Here is a 17,688-nt window from a genome sequence, read left to right as displayed (position 1 = left end):
CCTTGTCCCTGTCCACCCATTGTCTCATTACAAGTTTCACCCGTGCTGTCATTTTCCGCCTGCTTCTGCCGTGCTCCTCGCGCCTCCTCAGATCAGCTCTCTCCTTGCACACGTGTCGCTTCCAGACATGCCATGCCGTTTGATAAAGCCGGTTGCAAACGGTACATGCCGACAATCGTGACAGATTTAGCATTTTCCCTCCCTTTCCGATTAAAGTCACAAAAGGCCGGATAATGGGATGCCTCTAAAAGATTATCTTTACAGATTAAACTGGAGTGTGAATTATTTTTCCACCGCAGTTGCTTGGAAAATGGTCAGTGGTGACAATCATTCATGTTAAACCTTTTTCATATTTCTAATTGAAATGACTAATTTGGACCTGTCAGAGCTTCCAGTATTTCTCTGCAGAAAGAGAAAAGCCTTCCAGAAGGACAACCATCTCGGCAACGGTCCACCAATCAGGCCTCTAAGGTAAATTGGCCTCAGGGAAACCATTCCTTAGGAGAAGGAACATGGAAGCCCGCCTAGAGTTTTCCCAAAGGCACCTGAGAGGCTATGAAACCATGAGAGACAAAATTTTGCGGTCTGATGAGACAACGATTGAACTCTTTGGTGTTATGTTTGGAGGAAAACCGACATTCCTCATCCCCTGGCCAATACCATCCCTACGGTTTTGCGACGGCAGCATTTTTTTCTCTCTAAATACTGTTAGCTGACTTTTAATGTTAAAAAAAGTCATACATTTTAAATAGTAGTTTTTGCTTTTGTTATTCACACTTACTCCATTTCTCATCACATACAATGCCACAGCTCGATATCAAACAGACTGAATCCTTGATGTTTAAATTCCACCTGTGAAAATGATTTATTTGAATATTAGTCAGGTACCTTCGTAATACAAAATGGTGCAATGTTTCAGTACAGATGCCACACACACAACACCAAATTTAAAGAGAATAATCAGAACTCTGAACAGCTTATCAGACAAGATTACATTGAAGTGAAGTACGTTAAAAAATAATAATACATCTAATTACAAAAACAACAACAACAGAAAAACAGATGAAGAAAAGGCATCCTGAGCTGTTACACTTAGCTACAAGCGGTTTCCATCTTTGGTAACAGAGACCAAGCTGCTTTGGAACAAGCCTCTCTGTAACATACATTTATTTACCATTCAACAGCTATTTGTCATCCATCTGTACCAAGAGCCCATAATCAAGGGATTTACTACAGATTAACGTTTGTATATATAATTTACATTTTTTCAAATACATCTTACCCAATTTTATTTTTAAGAGATGAAAACCCACTTTCAATTGATAACACTTGAATGAGTACATGGCACAATTTTTACAAGTACAGTAAATCACTGGCCTCGTATGTTTCAAATGGAAAAAAAAAAACATGCAAATTTACATGTTATACAGACATTATTCTTTACATTGAATCCATTTCCAAAGCACATTTTTCAAATTATGCTGTTCTCCCACACTGAAAATCTGCCTTTATGTACAGTATCTGTTACAAGCGCTGTAAAGTTTGGACAGTGATTCTACAGTATAGTAACTGTACAAAACCCCGAGGAGCTGTTTGGAATTCTCGAGCTGAAGTAGGCCTGCCCTTCAGTGCCCACACATCGTGCTCTCAGGCTAGAAGGCTCTTGATGAGCAGCCGTCTCTGATGTTATCGCAAAGTTTGACACACTATCACTCTTTGAACCACTGCGCTGAATCAAGTTCATGTCCTTCTCCTCTTTGAGAGCGTAGCTCAACTTTTGCTTTGTGAAGCGCAAGTTCAGTAGAGACTCAAAGAAAAGAAGGAACTACAGTCCACGAGTTATTTTATGAACGTCACCATTTGACTAACCGGGAACTAAATGACCGTTGGTCTAAATGTTGGGCTCTAAGCAAGCTGGACAATATGTGCTTATCTCCTTGCATGGCAATTATCACACTGGTTATTTTTATTGTTTAACCCGTGGTTGGCTTCAGAGTGTTTTGTGAGTCTGTTCATTGTGGTTGATTATGTTGGATGTAGGAACTCAAAAACAGCATAATTTAGTTCATAGACCCTTTTCAGAATGAGGTCAGACCACTTTCCGCTCTTGTCGCTTTCAGGGTTTGGCTTCAAACAAAAAAAAAAAAAAAAGAGAGAATAAAAATAAAGACGCAAATACATTAATAATGAAAGGTGAGGTTATACATGGTTTGTTTTGTTTGTTTTTTACTTACCAACATAAAGAGCCGAACTAAAGGTGGCAAGTTCATTATTATTATTATTATTATTATTATTATTATCACCACCATCATCATCATCCAATCTAATTATAATTATTAATATTATATATAACATTTTATTATTATTATTATCACCATCATCATCATCCAATATAATAATAATAATAATAATAATAATAAATCGTCTGTCATCTATATTGCTTATCCGTATATAGGTCGTGGGTGTGCTGGTCCCCGTCCCATCTGACCTTGGGTGACAGGCGGGGTGCACCCTGGACTACTCCTAAGCCCATTGCAGGGCACAAATAGATAAACAGCCATTCACATTGAATTCATAAAGCGGGCTTCGTTTGAAAAGAAATCTCAGCTGCAGTAAAACCAGGAATCGATTCGAATAAATTTTTTTTTAAAAAAAGAAGAAATAATTTGCTAAAAGCCTGTTATAAATAAATGGAAGGTCTTTCATTTGTGTGCAGATCCGATCATGAAACAGAACTGGGCTTTTATTAGTCATGCAATTGGGATATTCAGCTTTTGCATGAGCAAAGTGGACAGTAGAGGCACAAAGATAAAGAAGCATAAATCTAATCTAAGTACGTATTTACAACAATGAGAATGAAAGCAGTAGTGAATAAATACTACAGTATATTCTATACACAGCAGTGATTGTGAACAGCAGCAAGAATAGTTAGCAGCATTCTATGTAGCAGAAAAGTATACAATTCAATAAATAGCTTATTTTCAACCTGTTAGAAATGAAATAAACACTTGGGCCAAATTAATCATCAGCAGAGCCTTGGCAACTTTAAAAAAATAATATATGAGCCGAATGCTAGACGTGAATATGGCCAAAATCTTAATTGTATCTAAGTACAATTATGATGAAAGTAGCATTATTAAGATGACTAAAAATACAGCAGCAGGAAGAAAGGAACTTTCGTACCTCTCCTTTAAGAATTTGGGGTGAAGGAGTCCATCACTGAAGCAGCTATTTAGTGCTTTGATGGTGTCCTGCATTAAGTGGGAGTCGTTGTCCATCAACCATCCTCATCTCTCCCCTACTCTCTTGCAATGAATCCACCATATGTCCCAGGACAGCGCTGGACTTCGTTATTAGCCTGCACAATTTTCCCCTTGTCAGCAACTGAGGTGCTACCGCCCCAGCAAACCACTCCTTGAAAAATGTCTGTTGCCACAGATGAGTCATGCATGTCATCAGAAGGTCATCCTGTTGTAGCTTGTTTTTTTTGTGTGTACAGACCCCGTAAAAAAAAAAAAAAAAGAGTATTTACAGATGAGTCCAGTTTATTGTTCAGGTGAGCGCCCGAGTTGCTGTAAAGATCCATTTGTCTTTTCCCATAATCAGTGTCCATCTTCTGTATTGATGTTGAGGTCTTTCCACTTCCGTTCCACAAAATCAGTTCTCTGTACTCCCCGTAAAATCTACATTGTCTAAGGTGAACAGCAACGGGACAGGGATTGACCCCTGCGGGACTCCAGTACACTGCAAAACTACCGCCGACAACTAAAGTCAGCTGCGATCCTACTGAGGCAAAACCTCTATGGAAAACGAAAGAGAGATTTTTGTAAATAGTAAAGCATTCAATTGAAATGTTGATATTCATTTGTTGACAGCTCGAAACGACGATAGCGGAAGTGGTCTGACATCATGTGAAAGTGGTCTAAAATGCAGCTGAAATCATTATCTGGTGTCAAAACTGTTTGGCCTGTTTGTGTCTGATTGTCAAAGCGATCAGTATATAAATACTCTCTAGGGATATTTATTACTTTTTAGATATCACATTAAGAAGTTGCTCCTCCCAAACAGAATATATTTGCTCATGAGACTGACTGTCATAATTCACCCAGACATACAGAAGTTATTCCTAGTGGCCAAGTACTCCAATTATCTTTGAAATGAGATATCCATCACACAGGAAGGCATACAATTTAAAAATCCTTCCGTTGACTATAAAGTTTTGGTCAGCTTAAATGAATTCTTCAGTGGTCACATACTGGGAATTATTCATGAATTGTGACATCCATTTTATTCATTCAGAGGGTGCAATACAAATAAAAATGGCAAGGACATGTTTTTTTTTTTCTTCTCCACATCAAAGCTAGCACATTGAAATAAAGCTAAATCTGAAATACTGAAACACTGAACTCCAAGTGCTGACTCATGTTCAAATAATGGAGTACACTCCTCTTCCTTTAAGCCTTGATCAACAAGCATGCACATTTGTATCACAAACGAGATGTAAATGTATGCACACTAGATCGTTTGAACAGCTTAAAGACAAATGAAACAAATGAAGGCTAATTGTAACAGTCAAAAATGAAATTCAGTTTTATCTTCTTTTTTTTGTTGTTGTTGTTGAAGGGGCCTATTCACAATGAAAGGCGCGAGCCATCCGTGTCAGCTATGTATACGGCACAAACATTAACTCTAGGTGTGTAAAATAAAACAGATGTATATATAATTTCATATATATATATATTTATAACACAAATATAGATTCTTATTTTTCCTCGTTCATTTTTGACAAATGAACACATGACCTGGAACAGCGAAACCATAAGAAAGAGATCCCTCCATGTGAGTTATCTAACAGGAGTCCATTTTCACATTGGAGCGTCGCACCACGGGTGATGTAAAGATGACCTTTATACAAAAGGTAATCCATCTGATTCTAAGGAGGCTGATTTATTTATTTATTTATTTCTCACCGTCGTGGCTAATAATAATGTGCTCGGTGCAAGAGTAGTAGTGGCTGGGGACAATGAGGCTATACTGTGAAGTCCGCATGGTAGTGTTGTCGGAGGACATAAAACAAGCAAATCTCTTGTTCACTTTAAGAGCAAACGGAGAGAATGTGAGATCTGGTTTCAACCGAGTCAGTTCCTCATACATATCCCCTCTGCATATTATAACAAGGCCTCCCTCACCAAACCATAAGCCAGAAGGATGACAACTAGTCGGTAGCAGGCTGATATTCTTGTACCTGTGGAAAGAAGAAACACAAAAGTGAAGTTAGCCACACGTTCATGCGCATACAGGCTGTCACGCTAAAGCCCTTTTCACACTGCGTTTAGCATTCTTTGTGTATGTGGTGAGGGGCAGGGACCATGGAATGGAGTGGCGCAGAGCAAAATGGCGCGGCAAGATGACTTCCAGCCGCGTCGTGACATCAGACTAGATTGTTATTTTGACTGATTTATTCACAACTTAAGGGATGATTAAACTATCCAAGTTTGCATTAATTTTTCCTACTCATTCTTAACTCATTCAATCCCCAAAATGTAAAAATATAATACTTTGTCCTGCACTCCCAAAAACGTATTTATATGTTTTTTATGTTTCTTTTTAATTTGTATGCTAGAGTGTACATAAGTCTTTGATGCAACTTCTGACCTAAAGAGGTTGCTTAAAGCAATGGTAGTTATTACAAAAAAGGGCCAGCATGTGGCAGCAGAGTATAAGAGATCATCCAGGGCCATGTTGCAACAAACTCTTATTCCCAGTGTTTTCAACAGGTTTGTAAATAATGATGAAACTTAACTATATTTTAATGCTTATTGTTGTTTTTCCTGATGAAAGGAGAGACTCTAATCTTTCTTTTGGTAGGTTCCATGTTGTTTTTTATAGCAATAAAACACAATTTTCTGTGGGCCTGGCAAAATCTGTCAAAATTCAGTAAAACAGCCGGGAGCGAAGAGGGTTGCTTCAGTGAAAATGAGGTAAAATAAGAAAAGTCAGGGCTTTCATCTTGTCGAGGTGTGGTCTAACCAGTGGCAAACTTTGTTTTCACATCCTGGTGGGTTGCTACATCAACACTTCCAAATATGGGCTTGCTGCCACGTGACTCATCAAAAATGCATTTCCTGGGCAAGCCACTTAGGTTTTTATATTTTTACAGAAAAGAATATTCTGTAGGTCTTGAAAGATCAGTCAAAATGCTGTAAAACAGCTGGCAATATGAGGAATTGAGTTAAAAGTTTTAACATGGTTCTGCTTAGGCAGCTTACAAAATGCTGTTTCCATTCCGAATGTAGCGCAACGTTATTTCATTAGCGTTAGTCCATTAGGCTGCAGTCCCAGCATTTATCAATGTAATTTAAAAGTTTGGAAACAGAAATATTGCAAATCACATGCTAATGATTTTCTACATGAGTGTTTCTAAGAGGGCACAACTGTGACCACATAGTAACTTTAGAACTGAAATTGTGGTAAAGCTTAAGTTGTAATAAAACTATATAATGTCATTTTCAAGACCGACAAGACTGGTGTTTATGATAGATTACTATTTTCACTGTTTCAGTATCAGTGAAATGATCAGTTTTAGCATAAAGTATTTCAAAAATATAATGCTGCTGAGAGGAGTTGCCAGAGCGGACGTCTGTATGAATGCATTTCCCAACCCTAAACCACTACTTTTTCACACGTTTTGAACCCTGCGACTTTAACAATGATGCGGCTAATTGATGGATTTTTACACGCTAACAAGCTTCATGCAAACAATCCCAATTCCCTTAGCCCTTGGTAATGCACGAACGAAAGGGCATGCCAATTCTCCGATGGCTTGGGCTCGCATCAGGAAGTGGTGCGAGTTCAAAGATGTAGCAGATATAGCCTGTAAGCTAGCCAATTGTGGCACGTGACATCACAAAAAGAAGAAAAAAAGTCCTGAATATGCGCCGATCATTTGATGTTTACCAAGCGTGTTCGGATGTTTACCAAGTGTGTTCAAGAGGCAAGAGTGTTTTGAAATGGTTTATATAAAAGGCACGTATGCATACATTTAAGGCTGTTTCCTGTTATTCAGTTACCCCTACAAAATTTCATTTGCTCCCAAAAACCTATAAAAACATTCTATTTTAAATATTGCTATGGTCCCCAAAATATATTTATATATGTTTTTATGATAGAGCATACAGAAGGCTTTGATACAGCCTCTGACCTGAAGAGGTCACTTAAAGCAATGGTAGTTAATGCACAAACGGCCAGCAGGTGGCAGCAGAGTATAAGAGATCAACCATAGGGCCATGTTGCAACAAGCTCTTTTCCCCCGTGTTTTCAAAAGGTCTGTGAATAATGATGAAACTTAGCTCTGTTCTAATACTAATTGCTGCAAAATGGAAACAGATACAAATATATTTTTTCCTGATGAAACAAGAGACTCTAATCTTTCAGTTTATAGGTTCCATGTTTTTTTTAAATCAATATAACACAATACGTTGTCAAAACGTTGAGAGGAACCAGTTGAGGTGGCTCGGGCATCTGGTTCGGATGCCTCCTGGACGCCTCCCTGGGGAGGTGTTCCGGGCATGTCCTACCGGCAGGAGGCCCCCGGGGACGACCCAGGACACGCTGAGAGACTATGTCTCTCGGCTGTCCTGGGAACGCCTTGGGGTCCCGTCGGATGAGCTGGCTGAAGTGGCTGGGGAGAGGGAAGTCTGGGCTTCCCTGCTAAAGCTGCTGCCCCCGCGACCCGACCCCGGATAAGCGGAAGAAGACGGACGGACGGACGAATATAACACAATATTCTGTGGGCCTTGCAAAATCCGGCGAAATCCAGTAAAACAGCCAGGAGTGAAGGGGGTTGCTTTAGTGAAAATGGCTGGGAGTGACAGTATACAGTATATGTACATATGTACAGTAGTTGTTAAACAACACATGTATGAAATGAGGCTTGGCTTGTCTGTCAAGTAGTAAAAGTACCCTGGAACGTGTTGTCAAAAGCTGATCTTTTTATATTCTTACAACAAAATGATGATCTACAGTAAATGGGCAAGCTGCAAAAAAAAAAAAAAGCATTGCCAACAGCACTTATATTTTATCGACATGCACAAGAGTCCTGTGTCAGATGGACAAATTGTTCTAAATGGCAATTTGATCGGGGAGACCATTTTCTTGAGTGTCTGGTACGCTTACCGGGTCACTAAAGAGAAGCAGTGAGAACATTTGTGTTTACAAACTAAAATCTGACTTTTGCATGCAAGGATTTAGGATTAAAGGTGAGCATAACACACACACACACACACACACACACACACACTGGAAGCATGCCAAGCCTGATTATATCAAACACTTGTCCATAACTTCTTCACATTAGTTCATTTGAATTAATTTCGAGGCCAGTCAAGTTCACCTCTCCAGCATCCCAGCGCTAACATTTTCGCCTCTTGATTCTGACCTGTTTATCAGCCGGCCGACCGACATAGGCTTTATTTTCTGACTCTAGAGGTTTGGACCCACTGGTAGTAAATATTCATGATTGCCATCTAGGATATGTTAGAAGACTATCTTTGTCTTCCGCGCGTTCGTTGTTGTTCGGGTAGAGAGATTGTTGATTTTCCTGAATACAGACTGGAGATCGGTGAACAGGTCCTTCGAAGGATTTATTTTACAGAATATTCTGGACACAAGCAAGTTTACAGACAAATGGCTGCAGTTCCTCTCGCTAATGTGTTATCTCAGCGGACTCACAGCATTCTTATACTATCTTGAAAACTCCCCAGGAAACAGCCCCCAGCCCTGAGCTCAATACACATGACGACAGCCGGAAGCAGATAAGACATTTTACACTTTTACAGCATATAATCCAATACACATTGACTTCAACCACAGACACTGGCCCATTGATGTGGAAACAGACGAGGTCCTTTAGACATGACGACATGAGCAGAAATTGTGACAGCACTTACAAAGACACATCCACAGATAAAAGTTCTACTGAGGAAATAAGTAAATTAAAACAGTTATGACTAAATCGAGGCAGAAGATTCTCAACAGATAAAAGATGCACGTTTCTGGTGTTGGGTTTTGGCATTCTACTGCACAAAAGTCCAATTTAACGGAATCCTTTTGACTAAACTCCAAAATTATACCTCTCTGTCAGAGCTGCATCTGCGTGTGCCGGTCTGCAAAAGATTGGATCCTTTTCATTGTATTCTGCTTAACCTAACACAAGTTTGCCAAAATGTTTTGGCTCAGTGAGACTGTGCTGTGAAATATCTCTTTCGTGCCTGCGAGGCAACCAGGCTCAACGAGACAATGAGGTGAATCAGCAGCACCTCAGTGGGAAGCTCAGATCGGTTTTGGAGTCACTTTGATCTGTCCCTGATCATCCCTGGCTGGCTGAAGAGGTGGCGCGTCTCGTCGACTTGTTTGCCTTATTGTCGGCGGGACTTTGTTGTAAATTGTCTTGTCTGGCTTGTTTGAAGTCTGTCTCCTTGGCAGGGCCGTTTGTTAATTTTTGGCTGCTTCCAAAATTGGTATTTGGAGTTGAAAAAAAAATCATCAATTTGTCTCATCATTGAGTGCAGATTCTGTGATGTACTGAGGGCTGAAGCTTAAATTATTCCATTTTCTTCCATTTTGTTGTTATTATATAATTAAACAGAAGCAATTTATTAGTGTCGACAGGAGACAGCACTTGGAGATGGGAGCGATTGTAGGGATTTGACAAGGTTATGCTTTTTTATTATGAAGCTGGATGGTTGCCCATTGAAATAAAATGAACAGTTGCACTCGCTATTCAACACTGAGACATTAAGAGGCTTATTGTAAAAGTTTAGCGGCAGGAACAATGATTAAGAGGCATGTGATGAACTTAAAATGGGAAGAGGAATATCGCCAAGGATGGCAATCCTAGCACGAATCCCAAACGTCACCCAGTGGTCTAGTTTAATTTGTGTCAAGGTCAGTCAAGGTTTCACACCGATCCAGATCCTTTTGCATAATTTTCAGTGTATCGATAAAAGGAAAATGTAAATTTGGGCACTTTTTTTGGAATTACTCACCGTCTCCTTGTTGAATGTTGAACAGCGAGGGGCACTTGGTGCATTTTTATCTGGTAAAGATGTTCGTGCTTTTTGTGTGTGCTTGGTTGGTCAAAACGAACGTGCAAAGATGCCGCACCGTCCAATCAGCTCGAAGTATTGTAAAGCAAGGCTTTCCTTTCCCGACGGGATCTGCCGAGTGAAGTCCCAGATTGATAATGTGAAGAACTCGCTTTTTTGAATCGCAATTATCAATCTGGCTTGTGAGGTTAATGATTACTGACCGCTCATGGCTTGATATTTATTGGTTCAATTTGCTGTCTGTATTTTAAAAGACAAATTTAGAAACTTTTATATGGAAACCCCATTACTGACTGAAACACGTTCTATTCTAAAAAAAAATAGTCTTATAAAGGGGAAAAAAGTATATTTCTATCTGTTTCTGTTTTGCAGCAATTAGCATTAGAATATAGCTACGTTTCATCATTATTCACAAATCTGTTTAGAACTGTGGGTAAACGAGCTTGTTTGCAACATGGCCCTGGTTGATCTCTTATACTCTGCCGCCACCTGCTGGCCGCTTTTGTAATAACTATCATTGCTTCAAGCATTTTCTTGAGTTTAGAGGCTGCATCAAAGCCTTCTGTATGCTCTAGCATAAAAAAAAAAAAACTTTTTTTTTTTAACTTAGAAATAAGTCTTTGGGAGCATGGCAATATTTAAAATAGAACGTATTTATACGTTTTTTGGGAGCAAATGAGTTAACAGACTGTATCAAGTTTTCAAAAATGCCAGATAAACTTTTTAAGAACTAGATCAAAGCCAATAACATTTGTATAAAGTATACTAATGAAAAGAAGTAGAAGTCTACAAGAGTAGCACAATTCTATGGACATCTGCTGGGTGAGCCACCACATCTTTGTTCAACAAGATGTGATGGAGCTTACTAATAGTAGACTAGAGTCAGTATCGGTTAATAGCATTGATAAAAATGACACGCCAACATTGTATAAGACAAATACAAAAATGGGCAACTTTGAGTAGCTGTGACATTTCTAACTGGCAAGATGGCTCATCTGTGAACATATAGAAAAGGTTCCATTCTACTGTCGTCCCCTCTGAGATTTGTCAAGAAAGAAGGAACGACGGAGGGAGATATCAAACCAGACCACAACTGACACTAGTGGGCGGAAACGGTGACCAGATGTCACGTTGTCATTTAAAAGTTCGACACTGTTTACAGACTGAGTTTGAACATCGTTGCAACCAGTCCATTTAATAACATCCTCCTAGAACCCAAGCCAGGGACATGATAAAAACCTTAATAGTCACACGTCTCTTGCTGCTCGCCAAGGTGCCCACGGCTGCCAGGGGTGTGCAACCCACCGAGACACACATTTATCAGTGTCAAACACACAGCACAAGCGATGCACTGCAACAGAGTTGTCAGCATAATGTTGCTGTCTGATAATCTACGACGCTGCAGCCCTGCGGTTTATTGAACTTGTTTCCATCGTCCAGTAATAATCTATCTATGTTTTTGCTTCGGGTGCAGGAGGTGTTCCGCCGTGCCCACAGCGTGACTGACTTAATGTTTAAACTTGCCTGACCGCTTGGAGAATGATTGGCATTTAAAGGTGGGCTGGTAAAATTATGACTGAAAATTAGTTTGATAGGAAGAGAAATGAAAAATATGGAGGTAATGAGAATTTAATCTCCTGAGGATAAAATGTAGACTATCGCAGTACAAGGGGCAGCTCCAGACGAGGAAAAAAAAATCCAACCGCAAATGTGACTATAAAAAGGCAATATTGCTTTTAATTTGTCAGTAAAATGTGAAAGTAACTTTTGGAGTATATGTGAGTTTAAATCATTACTGAAGCCACTTTTCCACCCAGTGGACCAATTCAATTCTTTTCACCACTGCGTGTTTTAGTTGGGAGCAGTAAACCTTAAATCAGCCTTGCGTTTCTAAAGCTGCTCCCAATTATTGCGAGAAATTAACATGATCAGTGTCTTCACACCAATGATTCATTAATTAACTAATTTGCTCCCAAAAACATATAAATACGTTCTATTTTAAATATTACCATGCTTCCAAAGACGTATTTATACGTTTTTTTTAATGCTAGAGCATACAGACGGCTTTGATGCAGCCTCTGAACTGAAGTGAAAGCTTAAAGCAGTGGTAGTTATTACAAAAACGGCCAGCAGGAGGCAGCAGAGTATACGAGAACAACCAGGGCCATGTCGCAAAAAGCTCTTTTCCCCACTGTTTTAAACAGGTTTGTGAATAATGTTGAAACTTAGCAAAATTCTAATGCTAATTGAGGCAAAATGGAAACGGATACAAATATACTTTTTTTCCTGATGAAAGAAGAGACTCTAATCTTTCTTTTGGTAGGTTCCATGTTTTTATAGTGATAGAACAATATATTTTGTGGGCCTTGCAAAATCAGTCAACATTTTGTAAAACAGCTGGGAGCGAAGATGGTTGCTTCAGTGAAAATGTCTGGGAGTGAATGAGTTCAATGTAATTTGAGCAAATTTGTTACTTCAGAGGTGTGTATCAATCTGGTAGCCCTTCACACTAATCACCAGCCAAAATAGCTCGCAGGTCCGTTTTTTTTGTTCTTTCTTTTTTTGAAAAAATAAATGTTATTCACACGATTTTACAGCAACAGTAAAAAAAAATAGGCACAAAACTACTACCTCCACCTTCATGAAAACAGCCTTGCATAAAGATAGAAGACTCATATAAATATTGGGATTGAATAACTATGTTTCATGTCTCCTTTTGTCAAATAATTCTATTTTGTCAAGGCCAATGTATCTTATCTGTTCTGTTCAAAAGTGGTGTTCGCCATCTGGTCGAGACAACGGCTAGATTCATTGTTTCCAAGTAACGGATCGCTTTTGTGCTACTGACAATTCCGAGATCCCGCATATACAATATTGCAATGATTCAAAGTGGATTTATATTTGTGTGGGTTGAAAGCTCACCGCATCGCATTCAGACACACAAGGGCATTTTGTTCATTAGTATTTGACGCTCAAGGCAGAGGTTGAAACTTTTAATTTCCCCAACTTTGACGGCAGTATAGTGGATCTGTGGTTAGCACTGTTGCCTCACAGGGTGAACAATCCTACCTACATCAAAAAAGGAATAGTTGTGTGTCTCTCTGAAAGCCTTGTGATTGGCCGGCGATTACTCCAGGGTGTACACTTCTGGCCTGAAATCCTCGGGAATAGGCTCCAGTCTACTTTGCCAGGGATGAGCAGTACATGAAATTGTGGATGAAGTCATACAGTGCAGACTACCAAATTTGACTACAAATTTGCCATTTAGGGGAACACAATTTTTGTTGAGTTTGGTCTGACAGCTGTTTTGAACAAATTTTGGGGTGAGGAATCCAAAACGGATCCATTTTTTTGAGCAAAATGATCTGCTTTGAAAACTTATAAACAAACAAACAGCAAACGAAACAGAATTTACAACTGCATGCCCATGGTTACATTTTGTCGCTGCTACGTGAAAAGCATTTGTCAATTCATTTATTATTATTATTATTTTTAAACGTTTTGGGCATGTCTGCATTCAGTTTCATCCCAAAAATGTAAACACAAAATAATTTTTCAAAAAAATGACGTGAAAAACATATTTACATTTTTTCTTTCTTTTTTCTTTTTACATTTTTATGTTTTTGGGATGTCTGCATTTAGTTTCATCCCCAAAACGTAAAAAATTAAAACTATTTCAATGTGTTTTTCATGTCATTTTTTTATTTTATTTTTTTTATTAAATTGTTATGTTTTTTGGGATGAAACTGAATGCTGACATCCCAAAAATATAAAAAAATAAATAAAAAACGACAAAAATTTACAAAATTGTTTTTTATTTTTGGGGGATGAAACTGAATGCTGACGTCCCAAAAATATAAAAAAATAAATAAAAAACGACAAAAATTTACAAAATTGTTTTTTATTTTTTGGGGGATGAAACTGAATGCAGACATCCCAAAAATGTAAAAAATAAATAAATAAAAACAAAAACGAAGATAAGAGTTTTTCACATAGCAGCATCTTGAATCGATTTACAGTATCATAATCAGCTTTTCTTACTACAGTTTTTCTACAGCTAATCAGTGGAATTTTGCTTCTCTGGAGTGTAAGTAAAACTTGGCGTGCTAGGAAAGAACTGACTGCAGTTTTTAAATCAGCATGCCAGTAATATCGTGATCTACCATTTTAAAGGCTAACATTGGAGAGAAAGAAGCCCAATTCAATCTGAACCGATGATGCCAACCAAAGACCTGTGGAGGAGATCTCAATTTGGATCGTTTCAGAGGTGTCCGAGTTCATTTGGAGTGTACGCACATAAATAATCACTGATTTAATCGGGATGACTGAAGTGTGGAAACCCTTAGAATTCAGACATTTCCATTTTGCTGCCCCGGACTCAAGCGTGCATTAATCAGACCACACAGGGCCCCCTTTGTTCTTATTTTCTGCACCTATGCACACTATCCCTTCATCCTGATCAAGACTCTCGCTGTGACTTTGACCTACGATTGTTTCCTTGTAGGCAGTGTGTGTGCTTACCTTTTTGATTATTAATCATATTTCACGTTATGTACGTAAACCTTCCCAGTTCCCACAATTGTTGGGTCACAAATACTTCACATACCTGAGCTGGGGCTGTGTTTCTCTGTATTGGAGGACGTGTGAGAAGAAGACGAGGAGTCCACCCTCTGATCTGAACTCATGCTGTCTTGGCCCAAGGACGAAACGGACTTTCTTGGTTTCTTGTCTGTCAGGTGCAGGGGGGAGCTTTTCTTGGGCGGCTGCAATGGACGTCTCGCTCTGGCGGAGGCGTTGACCCTCAGCCAAGCGTGGGCTTTGTAATCCACAATCTCCCCGTAGTTGGCTTGTGTCACGCGGCACTCGTACACGCCCTCATCGCTCTTGCTGACTCTGGAGATCTGGAGCTTGTGGGAGATATCGTTGCCCTGCACTTTGACTGTCTGTAAGAGGAACCGGAAGAAGGCAAATGTCATTGTTTTTGTAATATTGGTAATGAAGAGGGTCTTCTGCATAGATTTAATCACAACTGTTTTAATTTACTTATTTCATCAGTAGAACTTTTATCTGTGGATGTGTCTTTGTAAGTGCTGTCGCAATTTCTGCTCATGTCATCATGTCTTTTATTTTTTATTTTTTTTTATACATATATACATATATATATATATTTTTTTTTTGTTGTATGTGGGTGAGTATGTGTATGTGCGTGTGTGTGTGCGTGCGTGTGTGTATTTATCAGTTCACCTAAAGTCTATTAAAAAAATCCCATACTAATAATATAATATAATAATAAATTGCCAAATGCAGAAACATCAATGTAAGTTATCACGATGTGGTGGCTCTCGCTAACAGACAGAATTAAGTAACCAGAATTAGGTAGAAAAATTCTATATACATAGACCATGTTTCTATAAATTTTGATATTTGGTTTTTATTTGAGGCAGATATTTTTTCCATTAAAATGTAATTTATGAGGAGGTTAGACCATTGGTCGATATTCAGAGTTTGTTTATTTTTCCAGTTAGCAAGAATTGTTTTTTTTGCGATAGTAAGGGCTACAAGTGTAGATTGAAAATTGTTTATGTGGTAAGTCAGTTGTTGTTAGGTCACCGAGCAAACACAAGTTTGGAGATAAAGGTATCCTACAGTCCAAAATAGCGGAAAGTTTTTCTAAGACTTTAGTCCAGAAATACATAACCGGAGTACATAACCATAAAGCATGAACATAAGTGTCTGTAGTGTTTTGTAAACATTGGAGACAAATGTCGGAGTCTGAGAGTCCCATTTTCTTCATCATATATTGAGTAATGTATGTTCTATGAATAATTTTATATTGGATAAGTTGTAAATTTGTGTGTTTTGTCATTTTAAATGCATTTTCACAAACTTGAATCCAAAAGTCAGATTCCGGTGCTATAGACAAGTCTGTCTCCCATTTCGAGATGGGTAAAGACATTTTTATCAGTATATGAAAGTGTCATCATGTCTAAAGGACCTCGTCTGTTTCCACATCAATGGGCCAGTGTCTGGGGTTGAAGCCAATGTGTATTAGATGATATGTTGTAAAAGTGTAAAAAGTCTTATCTACTTCCGGCTGTCGTCATGTGTATTGAACTCAGGGCTCGGCCGAGGCTGTTTTCTGAGGGTTTTTCAAGATAGTATAAGAATGCTGTGAGTCCGCTGTAACTACATTTGTCTGTAAACTTGCTTGTGTCCAGAATATTCTGTAAAATAAATCCTTCGAAGGACCTGTTCACCGATCTCCAGTCTGTATTCAGAAAATCAACATTCTCTCTACCCGAACAACCACGAACACGCGGAAGACAAAGATAGTCTTCTAACAGTAATAATTAACAACTTCCGTTAATTAACACTTTCCGTCTTTCCTACGCTTGCCTATTTGAACATATTTAGTTCCTCGGATGCCCGTGCTGAAGATGATTTTGTGGCCCAGTAAGCAAAGAGCATGCATATTAGAACTAGAGCAGGAAAAAAGATTGATGATTGAATTGAATGGAAGCCATTTTATGCTAATAATACCCTGCCTGTATATTCTGCTGATTAGCCCCTTCGGAAGAAGGTGTTAGAAAATCAGTTGCTATTGTGTATTTGCTGCATCATCCGAGCATCACTGAGGTCCTAATATAGTTGCAGTTTCCTGCACATATGCAACACATTTGCTTGAGATCGTTATAAAGTTGAATCTTTCAAATGTATGTTCTTATTTGAGTTAGTTGGATCCCATTAATTGTTTATGGGTCTTTTGATCATTTGAGATCATTTTGTTGCTATGTTGCCATTTATTTACTGAATCACACATACATGAACTCTAATTCTGCAGAGGTCAATGTTCCACCATGAATACTCTTCAATTTTGGTCATGTAGCGTTGTGGTCGGAATTGAGCTGACGTTTCCCTCCGTTTTATTTTCCTCGGTGTTTCTGTTTCTTCTCGTTTCGATGTCATTAATTGCCTCCCAAGTGTTGATTTAGACCGTTTGGTTTGTTTGCCACACTGATTGTCTTTTTGTGTAATGGACCCTGAGTTAAGGGGTTAAACTGATTGTTGTAAAGTTCAGATGGGAACTTCCACCAGTTTTTTTTTTTTTTTTATCTTGAATGCTCGCTATGCTAATAATAACAACCAGGTGACTGCATATTCACAGTTGAACAGTTGAAATGGATGCCAGAAGGATCAAGTACACACCTGTGGAGCCTTTTCTGCTGAATGCGGAAGAAGGTCTAATCTATTCAAAATGGTCTCTACTCATACTGTCTTGGCCGCCGACCCATACGGGGGGCGGCTCAGCCTAGCCCATATGAAAACTGGTTTCAACTGGATAAGTGCGCCAAAGTCATGGTGGATTGAAAAAACTACAAAACAGTATTAAATCCTGTATTCTTTATTAGAGTAGCGCCATGGTTGACTTACTTTAGCCAGTATACTGAATTATTATTATTATTATATGGATGAGCAGTCGGAGATGGCAGCCAATCCCAGACAAGAACCAGGACATGTCGGCACACATAATCATTTGAACAATACATCGAAAGTACAAAGACGTCTTGGCCAGTAAAATGCT

General features: G+C 38.8%; 1 protein-coding gene across 1 annotated transcript in view; it reads right to left on the bottom strand.

Moving 5' to 3' along the window:
• Window positions 1–840: 840 nt before the first annotated feature.
• Window positions 841–17,688, bottom strand: part of vstm2a (V-set and transmembrane domain containing 2A) — a 51,853-nt gene continuing 35,005 nt past the window's right edge. Inside the window, exons 4-5 of the mRNA XM_077554671.1 lie at window positions 14,713–15,049; window positions 841–5,245 (exon numbers count right to left, since the gene is read on the bottom strand). Coding sequence (XP_077410797.1) covers window positions 5,169–5,245; window positions 14,713–15,049 — 414 coding nt within the window. The 3' untranslated portion in view covers window positions 841–5,168. The remainder of the gene's footprint in view (window positions 5,246–14,712; window positions 15,050–17,688) is intronic.

Source organism: Vanacampus margaritifer, chromosome 20 (assembly GCF_051991255.1).
Source record: "Vanacampus margaritifer isolate UIUO_Vmar chromosome 20, RoL_Vmar_1.0, whole genome shotgun sequence".
Taxonomy (NCBI): domain Eukaryota; kingdom Metazoa; phylum Chordata; class Actinopteri; order Syngnathiformes; family Syngnathidae; genus Vanacampus; species Vanacampus margaritifer.
The sequence above is the reverse complement of the archived record's forward strand: the minus strand, read 5'-3'. Positions and strand labels throughout refer to the sequence as shown.